This window comes from Spermophilus citellus (genome assembly GCF_964194105.1).
Source record: "Spermophilus citellus genome assembly, chromosome: 2".
Taxonomy (NCBI): domain Eukaryota; kingdom Metazoa; phylum Chordata; class Mammalia; order Rodentia; family Sciuridae; genus Spermophilus; species Spermophilus citellus.
In genome coordinates this window covers 214,360,719-214,378,984 of record NC_138183.1, presented here as the reverse complement: position 1 = coordinate 214,378,984, position 18,266 = coordinate 214,360,719, and the positions used below count along the sequence as shown (strand labels likewise).

The following is an 18,266-nucleotide window of genomic DNA, read 5'->3' as shown; positions in this document are numbered from 1 at the left end:
TAAAATTCAAAAATTGAAGTGGTTTAGAAGAGTAGCAGTGGGTAGTAGAAGAAGTAATTTAGTCTAGGGGGTTAGGAGAAAGCTTTTCTAAGGAGGTAACATTTGAGTCACAACTGAAATGTTGACTAGAGAGGAAATTTGAAAAGAGCTGGGGAAGGACGTTCCACACTGAGGAAAGAGTGACTGTCCAGGACTTTTGCAGGGACACAAAGAATTCCAATGTGGTAAGAGAAGAGTGAACACAGAGAAAGAGGTAGGAGATGAATACAGGCAAGTGGGCAGGTTCCAGTTCACACCGCGCCTTACCCAGGACCAAGTGCATGTCATTCTAGAGGCATGGGGGCCATGAGACAATTTTAAACAGAGGGATGACATAATCTGACCTACACTGTAAAAGCTTACTTTGATGAACCTTTGGAGAAGGGACTAAAGGGAGCAAGGGTAGATACCGTTAGAATCATTAGCCAAGAGATCAGGGAGGCTTGGATTAGAGCAGAAGCAGTGATGAGAACAGGAAATGAGTGTTTGTGACTCATTTTGGAGGTAAAGCCAACAGGACTTCCTGCTGTAGCAGATGTTGGAGGTGAGGAAAAGAGTGGAATCAAAGGTGATCTCTATATCTAATCACCTGAACAACTGGGTGGATGGATATACCATCAATTGAAATTGGAAGAACAGTTCATGGTCCTCTGTTCTCCGGATCCGGGAACCCAGTAGAGCTTTGTAACTCAGCAATGAAGCTATATGACGACCTGACTGTGCTTCTATGAACCACCCTAGAAATCCAATCAATACTAACATTTTCATCACAAAGACATAACTAAAAAATTAGTTATGCCTTGGATTAAAAAAAAAGATATCCAAAAATATCTTTCAAATGATCCTTTGAAACATCATTTTAACTTAAAAAAGAAGAAGAAGAAATATGAATTTAACCTCCAGTCCTATTGCCCCTATTGACTTGATGGAGTCTCCTTCCTGTGCACAATTTAACCATGAACTCCTTAGCCTGATATCCAAGTGCAATACCAGTATTTGGATTTTGATTTGGGTGTTATTTTTCTTTTTGTTACAATTCCAAGAACAAAATTGTTGGACAGGGGACTGAGGAGTTGAGAAGAGTTTTGATAAGGAAAAGAGCCGGAACAGATGCTTTTGCAAAGTAGCCTTTGGATTAAAGCAGCAGAGGCAGATGAAAGGCCCAGGGAGAAGCCCCACCTGCACCTGCTGTTGGGAGGAAGATGGCACGCAGCTTGTTCCGACACAGAAAAGGCTAGAGATCTGTGTGTCTTGTAAAGGGGACACAGGTCTTGACACATACCTGGTAACAAAAGACATCTCCATGAGTTAAGCAGATTAAATAGAAAAAGTAAAAAAGATACCCCAAAGTATTCTTAGCTCAAGCATTTTTAAATCCCTGAAAAAAAACAAAATAGGCACAGGAATCAAAAGGGGAAGATTTTGCTAACAATGAAAAATCGGAAGGAGATTTTGATCCCTGTCTTATCCCAAGCAGAACTTCTGGAGACTGAAGCCCAGAGCTGATCCTAAATTGGGCTATGTGGGTCACAAAGCTCATACATTTTGCAAAATCTAAAACATGTAAATGCAAAAAAAAAAAAGTAAAAAGCACAGTTACGTAACTAATTAATGGATAATTAGAAGTGTGATTAAGCACACTGGCCCATCTTCCCCATGAATTCTACTAATCAGGAATCTACAGTCTTGTTTCTTTGGAAGTGTGCTCATGCTAGCCTTTAATTCAGTAAATCTCTGTCCTCTTGGATATTCTGAGGGCTGCTTCCTATTTAAACTCTGATTGTTCTGCCACTTTCCCAGCCTCTTACCACTCAAAGGGTCAACTTACTGGTCACGACCTACAGTCATGGGAAAGAAGCTCTAAATCTCCTTAATCAGTAGCTGTGCTTCAGGCTGTGTTTCAAAAGTTCTGCCACAACAAAAGAAATTAAAGGGATACGAATAGGAAAAGAAGAACTTAAACTATCATTATTTTCTGAGGACATAATTCTATACTTAGAGGAGCAAAAAAAAACTCCACCAGAAAACTTCTAGAATTAATTAACAAATTGAGCAAAGTAACAGGATATAAAAATCAATACCCATAAATCAAATGCATTTCTATACATCAGTTATGAATCCTCTGAAAGAGAATTAGGAAAACCATCCCATTCACAATAGCCTCAAAAAATAAATAAATAAATAAAATACTTGGGAATCAACTTAACCAAAGAGGTGAAAGATCTCTACAATGAAAACTTCAGAACACTAAAGAAAGAAATTGAAGAAGACTTTAGAAAATGGGACGATGTCCCATGCTTTTGAATAGGCAAAATTAATATTGTCAAAATGACCATACTACCCAAAGCACTATATAGATTCAATGTGATTCCAATTAAAACTCCATAATCATTTCTTTTAGAAATAGAAAAAGCAATCATGAAATTCATTTGGAAAAATAAGAGACCCAGAGTAGCCAAAGGAATCCCTAGTAAGAAGAGCAAAGCAAGAGGCATCACAATAACAGTCCTTAAACTAACCTACAAAGATATAGTAACAAAAATGGCATGGTACTGGCAACAAAATAGACATGTAGACCAATGGTACAGAATAGAAGACACAGAGACAAACCCACATGAATACAGTTATCTCATACTAGTCAAAGGCACCAAAAACATACAATGGAGAAAAGATAGCCTCTTCAGCAAACGGTGCTGAAAGAACTAAAAATTCATGTGCAGTAAAAATGAAAATAAATCCCTATCTCTCACCATGCACAAAACTCAACTCAAAGTGAATCAAGGACCTAGGTATTAGACCAGAGAACCCACACATAATAGAGAAAAATATAGGCCCAAATCTCCTCCTGCCTCAGCCTCCAGAGCTGCTGGAATTACAGGCATGTGGCACTGCACCAGGCTGAACCTGTGAGTTTTGAATCAATTAATTCAGGTGGGTACATCAGTGAATTTAGCTAAGTTATGGAAAGGTAACATATAACCATTCCCCCACATACCCAAACCTGCTAATTTCGGTGGTATACACATTTCCCACTAATGCCACATGTCCATCACCTGTCAGCAGTAACTCTGCTTCATGTCATCTTCATTCTGGAACCCTGGCTAAAGGGGAAGCTCTGATCTGGAATATTGCCAGATTTTCATGTCATAAAGAGAAGAAAATGATGTAGAATCCTGCAAAAGTTCTTAGAGCTTCTACTATGAAATGACACATGTCATTCCCACTTACATTTCTTTGGCCAAACTGGATGCCAGTGGGATAAATGAGGAGATAGCAAATATTCTGAACAACAAGATGACATTGGAACAGTGCGAGAGTGGTGAGAAGGTTGGGAACAGTGTAAGTCTGGGCATAAAGCCCTGGAATAGAAATGAGTTGAATTTTATCTTCATTTCTGAGTATTAGTGTTTGAATTTATAAAATGAAGCTAATGGCAGTCAAGGCTTTCAGCCTTCTCACAGATTTCTTGAAAGTTTCAAAAAAAAAAGTATAAGATACCTGAGAGAAGTCTGGAAAATTCAGAGTATTCTGCAAGTAAAAGGTCTTATCATTTAATACTAATTGTAGCACTTTCTATACCTGGCAGACTGCAGGATGGATAAATTATGTTATCTTTCATTCACCAAAACAGCTTTTTTGCAACCTGGAAAAAAACAGTTTGTGAATCTCTAAAGAAGATCATCACTAGGACCCCTCTTGCTACATTTTCCTCAGACAGTACCTCTAATTTAAACTAATGTACCAAAAACTACTCAAGACCCATTCATTGAAAATGTTATCACAAAGGGGAAAAGCCTCAGCCTGCCAAGTTCATAAAACACTGAAATCCAACAAAAGCAGTTTTCAAAATGGGGAATGCACCTGCTTGAGTCACAAGAGGCAGAATGAAACAACCTCCCGTGACTTGTATCATAGCTGACAAAAGCTCTTATTATCTCCTATTGATTGGCTAGGAGTTCCGATATCTTCTCTCTGGCAGACTCTACAATCTCTGCAGAGCAGGAGTCCTTAATACACCACAGCTCTGCTGCTACCTTAGGAAGTTAAGAAAATTGAAAGCGTTGTATGCTTCTTTATCCACTGAGAGCCTGAAGAGGCTTTTCAAGAGAGCCTGGACAATGTGTGTAATACTTTGTTTTAATTTGCAAACCAGTCTTGTTCGTGGTGGCTTTTATAATGTGGGTCATTTTTGCTCCATTTACTTGGGTTAAAAAACAACTTGCCTGAAGCAGTTCGTGAGTATCTAGCTCTCTCTAGGATAGGCTAAGACAATGAGCCTGCTTTCTGAGCATCTCCAGTACCAACTCTAAGCTTGTCATCAGATCACCCCAGAGGGCAGTTCTTAGGAGAAAACTAGGAAAATTGCCCAGGAACTAAATTTAACTAATAAAAGAGTGGGGTTTTGCCCTCCTAAAATCAAACCCCACTCTTTTCTATTGGCATATCCCTGTTTGCTTCAAACAGAAGAAAGAATCATTTGGTCTAAAGGAAGACAACCCACATTCCAGCTCCAGGGAATGAACACAATTGACCCAAACCAGCAGGAGGTATCTCCTTTCCTTACACCCAAACATTGGTCCAAGGGTGTATGGGTGGGGGTGCAAGGGGCGAGGATATTGCCCAGGTATGAATAAGATGGGAAATTTTCTGCATATGGTAGTGGTAGGGATGGAGGCATCTTCTGGAAGGATATATATATATATATATATATATATGTGTGTGTGTGTGTGTGTGTGTGTGTGTGTGTGTGTGTGTAAAAAGACAAAATTTTACACAGATATTTTTAATTGCCACCCCTTTTTCCCTTCCTTATGTAGAGGAGGGGACCATGACTGGAGCTATGGCAGCCTCCATGCAATCAGAGGAACATAAGCCAGAAGACCAAAGTTCAATATGCTGCAGATGGAGACAAACTGAGGGAAAGCATCTGCTGTAAATGTCAGTGTTTGGTCTTCTTGGTTCTTTATGCCTCCCACCTAGATGCCTGCTCTACTCCTGGAGCTTGTTTCTTATACACTAGGAGGACTCCAACCTTTAGCCATTGCTCTTTAGGTGATATCCCTCCCTCCATGAACAAGTTCCCTGGGACTTGTAGAGAGTTTCTGTGATAACAATGTAATGACTGAGGCCCAAGCACATTACTGTTACTTAAGGTTAACACCACCGTGCATGCTGGCCTGAGGCCAGGCTCATACACTGCAGGAGCATGTCCAAGAAAACGGTGATTCAGACCTAAAATCACTCAACACAATCAATAAAATAAGGTTTCATACAGAAAGGGCAAATTTAATATCACAGATGGCTTCTCTTGGCACTGAATCTACAGACTAAAAAATGGTATCAGTGATACCAACAGCATTAGAACCAGTAGTTTTCTTCCATATTCTTCTAGGTCTCAATAGCTAAGGGGGACAGATTCTAATGGAAAACTTAAAGGTATGTTGGCAATTGGAATCAAATTATTTTGAGATTCCTGTTATGACTGTCCAGAAGCTAAGTCCATATATACTAGAAGGTAAGAGAGTAAGTTTTTTAGACCATTACCTTGGTTGTAGAGATTTTTTTTCATGAAGAATGGTAAGGAGAATGTTCACCACTTACGTTTTTAAATTAAATTTCTGAAAATAGCATAATCCAAAAATATTTTAAAACAGATATTAATATGAAGCATTGATATTAGTAATCCTCTTCTCAGAAATTAAAAGTAACTACAATGATATTACAAGGTAGATGAAAGGTTTCATGACATAACAGCTCTTTTGTTCTATCAAGTGGCATGTCCTACTAAGCAAGTTCAAATCAATAAAATTAGCAAGAGGGAAAAGAAGATTAAAAAAATGAGGGTGAAAACCCCACTAGCTAGAATATTGCAAAGTAGGAAGGTAGTGAAGAAAGAAGTTTTCCATGAGAAATGAAAAAAACACAGAGGCTGCCTACCAGGAACTTACCACTCTAAGTGATGCACTTCCTGAACAATTGAAGAGGTCTAGAGTCAAAGCCAAAAAGTTAAGCAAGGTTCAATAATGCAAAACAGCAGAATGAAAAGGAACTTGCCTTACTGTCATCTATGAATATTGTCTTTACCTTAACACTTGAACCATTTGAGACCCAAAGATCTTAACAGGAGATTGAGCAGATTTTGCAACACTCATTCAACTGAAAACATCTCCCTTCCTGATTAACAGATCACTATTGCTATTTTATTAGTGAAGGTAAAAGAAATGACTGAAATGACAGGAACTAGGACAGAGAAGAGTCCAGTCATAACTTTGTCTATTAGACCTTCTCTAAATTGTTAGTGGGGAGCCAGGAAGCACTTTGAGGATTGATAGGCTCAGGTACTGCAGCACCATGCATACAGAAAGGGGTCAGGGCTAACCCCATGCCTCTGGCCTGCTAAAGGAATAAAAGTATGCAATGCTCACCACCAGCAGAATACCATGCTGGGCTTGGAAAAAGAGGCTCATTCACATAAATCAGAGCAATTTTTTTTCTGCCCTGTAGAATAGATGTGTGGGTCATGCCTGAGCCACAAATCCATTGTAGGGGCATCAGCTCATATGTCAGAGTTATGAATCCTGTCACTGTGATTCTTGGTAAAGATTGGTAATTGGCAATATGTGAATGAGCCATTAAAAAAAAAAGAAAAGAGATCCCACTGAAAAAGCAATTCTGACCTTGACAAGTGAAGGTAACAGCTGGGTACAAGTTAAAGCCAAAAAAAGTGTCCTTTGAAAAGAAAATCCACCACGTAAAATATAATCAAACTTGGAGATGACAGTATCCTCAAATAAGACTATAGAAAATGATGCATTTATGGTTGTTCTGGTGATTGGGACAAACAGTGTAAACAGGGATTTCACATAAACTTGTTACTTTTGGTTACTTGTAATGTTTTGCAACAACCTTCAAAGGTCTTGCTTTCTCATGGTAAACAGCTTGAATAAACCAGAAAAACAGACTACTTGGGGTAGTTGGTACAATTTCTTGTGGGAACACATTTCTCAGCCAGTTTCTCACAAGTGACTTCTTTAAATTCTTTACTTACCTTCACAGTAGGCAGAGTCTCCCTGGACAGAAATGTAACCATTCTTGCACTCACAAGTAGCTTTTGTATTCCAGTTTTTACACTCTGAGTTTTCACCACATTTAGGTGCTTCAGCACAAAAGTTATGACCTAGAAGATACAAATAAAATTTTACATCAGGAAGGGAGGGAATAAAAGACCTCCAAAAAATAAAGCATGAAACTTTTTTATTATGTCATTATGCATGAAAACATACAATGGCAATAAACAAGGGTGAACAGGGTAGGGGGTTGGAGAAGAGAAATAGGAAACTTTAGTCTATCCCAAGCTAAAGAGATTTTGTTACTGTACTCAAATTTACTAAGGTTGTCACTACCTGAAGGATCTTACTCATGCTGATCCTGAATCCTCTTCCTATTATCATCTTACATGACTGGACTTTTTATAATTATTTCATTGAAAAAATTATGATATGTAGAAAAGGAAAGATAAAATATACAAATATATATATAATTAATACAAGAAAATATTATCAGTATCTCTTAATTACATCTCTCCAATGAATCCTTCTTCCAGCCATCAGAGATAACTATCCTGAATTCTGGGTTAATCACTCCCTTACATATATTTATGATTTCATCATGTATAGGTACTATTTATCAAGCAAATAAAACTTAGTTTTGCCCATTTCAAAGTTCATATAAATGAAATCATACTGTACACATCTTGTATGGTGTGTTTTTTTTTTCTATTCGCACTTACTAATGTTAACAACATTCATCAATGCTGGATGATATACCATATTCTTTTAGCCACAGATTTGACATTTTCTTTTTCTCAACATTTCTGCCTGAATCCCTGTCATGCCTTCCAGGATAATTATTTTTCTTCCTAAAATATACTTTAGAAACTTCTTTACCAAGGATATGTCTAAGCATATCTACATACCATCCTCATACTTATAGCTTTACTGGCTAGACAGTTACTCTGTCTCAATACTTTGAAAACATCATTCCATTGTTATGATTTCTATTACTGCTTTGGAGTAGTCAGTTGTTAATCTAACAGTCATTCCTTCCATGAAGCAACCTCTTTCTCTGCAGATACTTTCCAAGATCTGCTTGTCTGGTTGGTTGCTTGCTTTTGTTATATACACTTTAGTTTTACACTGAGGTTCATGAATTTATTATCGGTATTTCTTGGGATTCCTAAATCTTAAGACTGGTGAAATCTTTCACCATTTTGAAAGACTCTCAAGTATGCTCTTCAAACATTCTCCCTTCACAATTTTCTCTCTTCTTTATTCTAACTGGATAAATGTTTTTCCTTCTTGAGCTCTCCTTCATGTAACTTACATTTGTTTTTTTTTCATATAATCTCTTTCTCTTTACTTTTGATGCTAAATTCTGTATGCCTTCTGGATGTATCTTTTAAGATGTCTCTCTAGAGTTCTATCACATTCTGTTTCAGTCACTCATATAATTTTTTTATTTCACTTATTTTTATTTTCTAGAATTACAACTGCTTCTTTTTTGATCTGTTTGTCAAATTTGACAGTCCCGGGCTGGGGATGTGGCTCAAGCGGTAGCGCATCCGACTGGCATGCGTGCGGCCCGGGTTTGATCCTCAGCACCACATACCAACAAAGATGTTGTGTCCACCGAGAACTAAAAAATAAATATTAAAAATTCTCTCTCCCTCCCTCTCTCCCCCTCTCTCTCTCTCTCTCTCTCTCTCTCTCTCTCTCTCTCTCTCTCTCTCTCTCCTCTCTCATTCTCTCTTTAAAAAAAAATTTTGACAGTCCCTCATTCTTTCATCTTTTTTTTTATTTCTTCAAACACATTACACTTGCATGTTCTATATTAACAGTTCCAATATCTTCAGTCTTGCACATCTAATTTTGCAGTTGGTAGTTTGTGCTGAGTATCACACATGATGGTTAATTTTCTTGTGTTTTGAGTTGATTCTTTTATTTGCAAGCTCATATTCTTTGAAATTTAATCTATGGGAATTATTTGAAGTTTTGGTTTTAAAATTGCATTTCTTCAGAGAATTTGTGTTTGCTTCTGTCAGTTGCTTAAGGGAATCATCAATCCAAAATCACTTTAAACTACAATTTTGCCTTGGGGATGAGAACTGGGCCACACAGATAGAATAAATTCGAGCCCAAAGCTTTCAGGAATGCAAACTTTTATCCTCTAGACCGTAATCTAGAGTCAAGACTGATAAACTTTCCTTTTTCATTGTGGATTTCTCCTAGTTCACCCATTGAGGGATTCACCATTCAAGGTTCTTATCTAAAGCTTATCAACTAGCACCAAACTATCTCCCACATTCCTACACAGTGTCCATTAAAAGCCATAGCCCAAACCACTGAGGCCTAGAAATTGCTCTCAGGGAAAATGCCAACTTTCCTGTACTTGCTTATTTCAATGATATCACACTTTTCCAATATTTCAGGTCTCTGATTTTCCCCCTTCCTCTTCTGCTATCTCCATCAGAATTTTTTAATGTGCATATATTATATAGCATTTGGGGTATACTAAGAATTAATTATACCTACCACAAAATTGTAAAGTTCAAATATGTTAAGATATATGAAGGTACTTTGTCATCTTTAAATCAGTATATTTTAGGGAATAATAATTACTATGCTATGAAACTACATGTTGTGGTCTCATAGAAAATACTAGATTTAGGATATGATGCATAATTCAGAGTCTGCAGTTAGCAAACACTATAAATCACTTTGCCTATCTAGGTGTATATACCAAGAATGGATGCTATCAGTGATTTCCAAAGTATGTTTCTCAGAGTCCTGGGCACAGATAAACTGTGACATAGAGTTCAAGTTACCCACCCCTGATTCGAATACTTATACTTTTATATTTTTGACATATGGATCTTGGAAATGACAATTGGTGGCTTAAAAATATGGAAAACAACTAGATAAAGTCTAAATTTAATTCCTTTTTGATGAAATTCTAGGAGATTTTTTTCTCTGAAATAAAATTTTAATCCAAAAATAATTAGGCTGTGCTTGATCTAGAGGATGATAATAATAGTTATTAAATAGCAATAATAATAAAATTTATGTATCTATAATATGCCTGGCACTATACTATATATTTTAAATGAGGACAAAAGCATTATACACCTTATTAATATGCTGTTCAAAAAGTTAAGTAGACTTATCCATGTAAAGCACTTAGAACAGTTACTGATACATACTACAAAAGTCAATAAAAGGCACATACCATGATGATCATGTTGATGTTAACAATGATTAAAGCTCAAAATAATAATGCTGTTATCCTCAACTTCAAGATAAGAGAAATTTAAACTCACCAACACTTATCTAGTAAGTGGAGATGCCCATATACTTTCCATTATGTTATATACCCTTCTGACAGTAAAACTGGCAATATTAAATGAAAGACGCAGCCATTCCTTGAGATAATAGAGTAAATGTGTAACCCTAGTGAGCATGCTATTATATCCAGCCTCACTACCTATGGCCTGTGTACTGGTGATTATCCAAGTCAAGAGTACAGCAAGAGTGTAACTTGTTGGAAATCTGAAACCTCTGATAGCTGAGAACACTTCTACATAAACTTGAAAGGCTTACATAACTGTTACAACTAAAATAATTTGATGTTTTGCTACCAAAGGGCAATTTTAAGCATCACAGCTCTCTTAGCCAGACTAACTGCCTGTATTTTACTTCTCATCTTAGAATTGATCAATAATTAAGTTGTCATATTTTTCTTCATTGTGAAGTTATAACCAACATCATATGTTCATCTTTTATCACAGTTATTCTTTGTCTATATTTCTTTTTTCTCCCTTTCCTTTTTACCTGCATTTGATAGCCTGGAACAAAATCCCTCAAACACTGTTGTCAACATACATCAAAACATTATATTATACCCCATAAACAGATGAGGGGAAAGAATATATTTTTCAATTAAAAATAAAATTTAGAAAATAAACAAACAAATTTATGGTAAAAAAATTATTTCAACATCTATCAAGAATTTTCCATGTCAACTCACAATGCAAGGAGTTGGAAAATTTTTATTTCTAGGATAGTGAAGGTCCAATGAGACAAAACAAACTTATCATCAAATCCACTTTATGTGACTATCATGTCAAAAATATGTTTACTTAATGTAGGCCTTCATTGAAGCAATATTTATTCAGTCTCACTTGCCTTTCTGTACCACTGAGTAATCATTTACTCAATATTTATAGGACATTTACTATGTGGGTAAACATCTTGGCACAGTGCAAAGGTATTTAGAATATGCTCTGTCCACAGGGAAATTACAAACTTTAAAGAAAGATAAACCACATACAGGAGTAGCATCATCATAAGGCAATCTACATTAAGTGAGATGCAAGGAGTACAAATTGTCACAGCATCTCAGGGAAGGAGAAATCTTTTCTAGATGATGCAAAAACTATAGTAGGCAGAAACATGGAAGTAGCAGGACACAGACCCTTGTGGGAGGAAACAGAATTTCAACCCTTGAGGGAGGAAACAGAATTTCAACCCTTGAGGAAGGGGAAGTTTGGAAAATCTTAAATAACCTGACACAGGTATTACAACAATAATTAACATTTCTTGAGCATGTACTATGAGCTAGGCAATCAGTTAAGTGCTTTACATATGGTAGTCATTTAATTATATTAACAATTTTATAAAATTCAATTATTATCCCTGTTTTACAAATGTGGCGATTTGAAGTTCAAAGAAGTGAGTGCATTTATGGAAGTTACCATAACACAGGTCTGATTGAAGCCAGAGCCCATTATCACTGAGCTGCTATTCCACTGTCTTTCCAAGAGAAACAGATTTCTATACATTCTATCCAAGGGATAAAGAGGATATACTTTCTGCATGCATATATTCAAACAGACTATAATTTACACTTTCAAATACACACACACACACACACACACACACACACACACATACAATTATGGCTTGGGTATGAGGTGTCTCCCCAGGAGCTCACTTTAAGCAATGTAGGAATGTTAATGCTCAGAGATGAAATTATTTCCTTATGAGACCTGTAATCTAATTCATTTGATCAATTAATAAATAATTTGAATGGTCTAACTGGGTGGTAACTGGAGGCAGGTGGGAGGCATGCATTCCTTTGGAGTTTATTTTTTGTCCCTTGCTTCTCAATCATCTCCTTCCTCTACTCCCCTCTCACTGTCTTGCCCTTTCTCAATCTGCTCCCCAGTTGCCATGAGCTGAGATACTTTCCTCCTCTACACCCTTCCATCATGATGTTCTTCCTCACCCCGGGCTCAGAGTGATAGAGTTGGATAACCATGGACTGAACCTCTGACACCATGAACCCAAAATAAATCTTTCCTCCTCTAAGTTATTCTTGCCAGGTATTTTGGTCAAAGCAACACAAAGCTAAGACGTGTTTTCTGCCAATAATTCCAAGTCTTCCTCTGTAAAAAGTTTAACTTAAACCACTCCAACTTCTTTCAGTCAGAGTTTATGTCTCATTCATTTCTCTCAACCAACAGTTTCCTGCATAGGTATAGTTGTATGAATTCATGATTGACTTACAGATGTATGGAAAAATGGATGGGTAGTAGTATGGCTGGGTAAATTAACGATTGAATGAACAGATACATGAATCTGCACAGGCATGTGTTCCCCCATCATAACCACTTAGAGGGCAAATTTGACTCATTTCTAGTCACCATATTTCTTTCTTTAAACATTTTTATTGAGTTATAATTTATGTGCCATAAAATTCAGCTATTGAAAGTAGATAGTTTGATGATTTTTAGTAGATTTACCCAGTTGTGTGACCATCACCACAATCCAATTTTAGAACACTTTCATCACCCCAGCTGGTGAACATCATTCTTAAAACCCCACCTCAGCATCTAAGTTGGCTGCCAGCTTATATCCTCAATTAATTCTCCACCTTCCAGAATCCTTCTAACAGCTTTGTCTTTCTTATCTGGTGTGTCTGAATAGCATGACATTTAAGATTCACAGCTTTCTTTCCTAGATATTTGTCTTCAGTTGCTACTGAGTCTCAGTCTCTCTCTCTCTCTCTCTCTCTCTCTCTCTCTCTCTCTCCCCCCCCTCATCCTCCAGCTAGACTTGGGCAGATTTTTTTTTCTTCTGCTGGTGATCAACACAGTCTGATACATGAGTCTCCTCAAAGTCATCCTCCTTCTTAAATACTGATTTCTTGCTTTTATTTGTTATGAAATTAGAAGCTGTGACCAGATTGTAGAACACACACACACACACACACACACACACACACACACACACTCACACATTTAAATAAGTTGCCTAATTTTAAAGTTTTTAATTGTTTTAAATAAGTGACTCTATTCTGTCATTACAAGCACACAGCATCACTTTAACTAAGACTGACATGAATACAGAGAATATCTTCATTATAAAGATATTGAAATCTTCCAATATGCCAGGCTTATTTCTAATCATGTGACACATATTACTTCATGAAGCCCTCATGACACCCTAAAGATGACTGTTATCCCCATTGTACAGCTTAGGAAAAGTATGGCTTGGAACCAGTAAGTGACAGTCACAACTTGACTTGAAAGTTCTTGTTAGGACCACTAAACAATATTTAAATACTTAGGGGCATAAGCAACTACTAAGGACTATTCTCTGAGAATGTGTGTAGATAATAACCCTCTGTGTCCTATAAATTATTTTTTTAGTTGGTACATTTAGGCCCCAACTGTAGTTTCCGCCAATCTGTTCTTAGAAGAAATTAAATCTAATTGTGCTTGATCATTTTAGAACACCTACCTTCCTCTGGAGCAATAATTGGGGGTTCATGGTCCCCTTTTATATCACAGGAAGTTACATAAAGTAGCACACCTTCCTTTACCCATGTTATGCCATTGTCGACAGCCCACTGCCAATCCATCCAGATGTCAACTCACGGTTCACCCTTACGAACACAGGGGCCTGGGATGCAGCTGTGGTAGGGTACTTATGAGGCCCTGGGTTCCATCCTACTCCACATGACTATCATTTCTCGAAAAGATATCTCCTTCCTTTCCCCACTCTGATTTGTCTTTAATCTATTTTCCACACAAAAGGATTCTTTAAACTAGATTGGATCATGTCACTCTCTTCCTTAAAAATCTTCCAAGGGCTTCCCATTTTATTTAAGAGAAATACAAAATCTTTAACTTCGACCCAAGGTAATAAACACCCCTCTCCATCACATCCCTCCAACCACTTCAGCCTTCCTGCTAATGCCTCTAGTATGCCAATCTCTTTTCTGACTCAAGGTCCTTCAAACTTGAACATGATTACACATCCCTACAAGAATAATTTCTCCATGGGCTTCAAATCTTAAGAATTAAATAGAGTCTACTTATGGAGCTGGGGAGCAGGGCTGGGGGATATTGGTCAAATGGTACAATGTTTCAGTTAAGTCAGAACAGTAAGTTCTGGAGATCTATTGTACCTCCTGGTGACTACAGTTAATGATAATGCATAATATACCGAAAAATTAGTGAAGTCGATCTAAATGTTATCACTACACAACCAAAAAATGTAAGTGTGTGAAGGTGATGGATATATTGATTTAATAATTTTACAATGTATATACATATCAAAACGTTGTGTAACCATTAATATATGTGACTTTCACTTGCCAATTATGCTGAATAAAACTGGAGGAAGAGATTTTGTTGCTGTATTATAATTATACAAAATAGTAGGATTGATTGTGATATATTCATTTCATTGCCCAGTATCTCCCCTTTCCCAGCACCCATTATCTACTCTACTGATTCTTCATTCCATTTTTATAAAATCCTTTCCCTCTCTAGCTTTCATATACAAGAGAAAAAGGTATGACCTTTCACTTTCTGAGTTCAATTTATTTCACTTAACATTGTGTTCTCAATACCTTCCATTTTCCCATAAATATCATCATTTCATTCTTCTTTATGGGTGCATGAAACTCCATTGTATATACATATCACATTTTCCTTATTCATTTATCCATTGACAGGCACCTAGGCTGGTTCCTAACTTAGCTATTGTGAACTGAGCAGCTATAAACAAGGTGATGCATGTATTGCTATATATGCCGACTTCAGTTTTTGAATAAATACTGAGGAGTAATATAGCTGGGTCATATAGTATTTCCATTTCTAGACTTCTGAAGAGACTCCGTAGTGATTTTCATAGTGGTTGTACTAATTTACAATCCCAGTAATGGTGCATAAGTGTTTCTTTTCTCCCTGCATTCTCCGCAGCACTTATTATTGTTTGTATTTTTGATGATTGGCATTCTAATTCAAGTGAGATGAAATCTCAGTGTAGTTTTCATTTGCCTTTTCATGATTGTTAAAAATAACAAACATGTTTTCTTGTATTTGTGGGTCATCTGTATTTCTTCTTTTGAAATATGTGTATTTAGTTCATTTGTCCATTTATTTGAGGGGATTTTAATATTTTATTTGTATATTTTGGTACTAAGGGTTTTTTTTAGTTCTTTATATATTCTGGATTCTATGTCGGAAGATAGCTGGCAAAGATTTTCTCACATACCATAGACTTCTTTTCACATTCTTAATTGTTTCCTTTGCTGTGCAGAAGTTTTTGAATTTGACGCTACTTAATATATTAACTCTTGGGATTATTTCCTGAGTTTTAGGAGTACCATTGAGGAAGGTGCTGCCTGCACTTATATATGTTGGAGTTTTAACCCTGTTTTCTTCTAGTGATTGCAAAGTTTCATATCTAATTCCTAGGTCTCTGATTCACTGTGAGTTGACTTTTGTGCAGGATGAGAGAGAGGAATCTAGTTTCATTTTTCTACGAATATCCAGTTTTTCTGGCACAGTTTGTTGAAAAGGGTATCTTTTCTCCAATATTTTTTGTGCCTTTGTCAAATATTAGAGGACTGTATCCATGTGGATTTAACTCTGTGTCTTCTATCAGTCTATACATCTGTTTTTATGACAGTACCATAATGATTTTGAATCGATACCTTTGTAGCATAATTTGAAACTGGGTATTACGATTTCTCCAACATTGTTATTTTTGCTTAAATTGTTTTGGCTATTCTTGATCTTTGTTACACTGACCCTTTATTTTATTTTTTATTCTCTATTTCATTAATTTCATCTCTAATCTTAATTATTTCCTTCCTTCTATGAGTTTTGGAATGGATTTGTTCTTATTTTTCTAGGACCTCAAAATGCATCATAGGGTTTTCATCTTTGACCTTTCTGATTTTTTAAGGTGGAGCTATAAATTTTTCTCTTAAAACTGACTTCATAGTGTCCCAAAGACTCTGGTATGTTGTAAGAAAAAAAAATTTTGAAATAGAACATAGTCATACATACATATGTGTGTACACACACACACACACACACACTCACACACACACACTCACACACACACACACTCACACACACACACTCACACACACACACTCTACTCCATTTGGGGAAGATTTTCTTGTCTCCCAAGATTAGATTGAGACCCATTATTCTCTCACAGAGCACCCTGATCTTCCTGTTTATAGTAGTTATTAGTAATATGGGTTTATTTCTGTGCTTGTTAGTAGATGTCTCTTCCCACTAGGCACCTCCACAAGGGAAGGGCCATGCAGGTCAGTTCACGTTATACCTGACTCAGCACATCATAGGCATACTTCAAACTTACAATTAAAAGAGTGTTAAAGATGCATAAGTTGAGCCTCAAAGAGATTAATCACTTTCCCTATAGATATTCAAGTAGTAGTTGGTGAATGAAATAGAAATAGAAACTCAAATACCATTCTCAGTTTCTCCCCACCACCCCATTTGATTCCCTAGCAACAATTTTTCTCATCAGGAGAAATTTAAAAAATATTGTTCCAGCCTGAAGAGACCTGTTCCCCATCAAATACTTGAATTGTCCAGTCCATGAAATGCCTGTATCTTCCCAAAGACACAAGCCATATTTCTTTCTCAAGAAAAACTCTATTATCACTCATTGCTTAAAGACTCGATGCAGAAAAATAAAATAAAATAAAAATAACTTGTCACACAACGGAGCACTCTCTTGAGAAACCGAGATGAACAAGACCCAGTTGGAGCTCATATATAAGTGGTTAAAACGAGCAGATGCTCAGAGAAAGACACATAATCTACTGAAGTAAGTCTTTGGCTTTTACTCAGAATAACTCCTTAATTTTAGTTCCTAGCAGAGATTTCATTCAACAAAAATTTATTAAGCAGCTAAAATATTCTCAGGCACTATGCCAGGTAAATAGGGATTTAGCAACAAAAAAAACACAAAAATATCATAACCATCATAAACATGTCTTCGTTTATCTTACACTCTAGTGGTGATGACTGACCTTGAGCATTGTATTTTAAGGGGACATTATGATGGAGGAGGACAAGGTGCTCCAGGACTATCACAGAAAAGGGTCCTAATACAAGGTGTTCAAGAAGGAAATTGGCAGGATAAGCAAGGTTGGCTGGACAAAGAATGTGAGTTACAAACACAGGGAGAAGCAAAAGTCCCCAACATGCTCAAGGAAATGAATGAAGAAACAAACTTTGGTATTACATTTTTCCTCCTCTGGTGGGAACAGTCTACAATTGGGACTCCCCCAGTAGTCCAGCATCAAGACTTCTATATCCAGTACAAAATAACATGAGTAAAACAATTTTGTTTCTTTAAATCCATTGTCCTGATCTGTGTATAATAAGCTCTCCTCATAATAAAGAAGCCCCCAACACTGCTGCTCTCCGAATTCCTCTCTATACTCTTTAAAACCAGCCATTTCTTTTGCTTCATCTTTGGCTTCTACAACCAATGATGGACATGCATCTGCATGATTTACCCCTGTGCATTTTTCACAAGAGGGAATGAAAAGGCTACCACCCCGAAGCAGGACTTAGCATTGCTAACGTAGATAAAGTTTGATTCCATATAGAGCACAATGGCTTACCCTCAGCCTCCTGCCCATGACATATCCCCTAACAGGTCAGGCAGTGTACCTTCGAGATGATGTTCCTGAACATTCAGAAAATAAACTCCAGATTCTTCTACCCTAAATTGAATCTCATAAAGTCAATAGCTCTTCCTCCACTACCACTCACCCAAACTCATAATCCACAGAAAGCACAACGGCATACTGAAAATAGCACATTC

General features: G+C 36.8%; 1 protein-coding gene across 3 annotated transcripts in view; it reads right to left on the bottom strand.

Moving 5' to 3' along the window:
* NELL1 (neural EGFL like 1) overlaps positions 1-18,266 on the bottom strand; it is a gene marked incomplete at its 5' end in the record, with an annotated part of 865,989 nt that overhangs the window by 573,374 nt on the left and 274,349 nt on the right. For all 3 annotated transcript variants that reach the window (XM_081280547.1, XM_081280546.1, XM_081280545.1), the window contains one exon: positions 7,088-7,216. In XM_081280547.1, the coding sequence (XP_081136673.1) occupies positions 7,088-7,216 (129 nt within the window). The remainder of the gene's footprint in view (positions 1-7,087; positions 7,217-18,266) is intronic.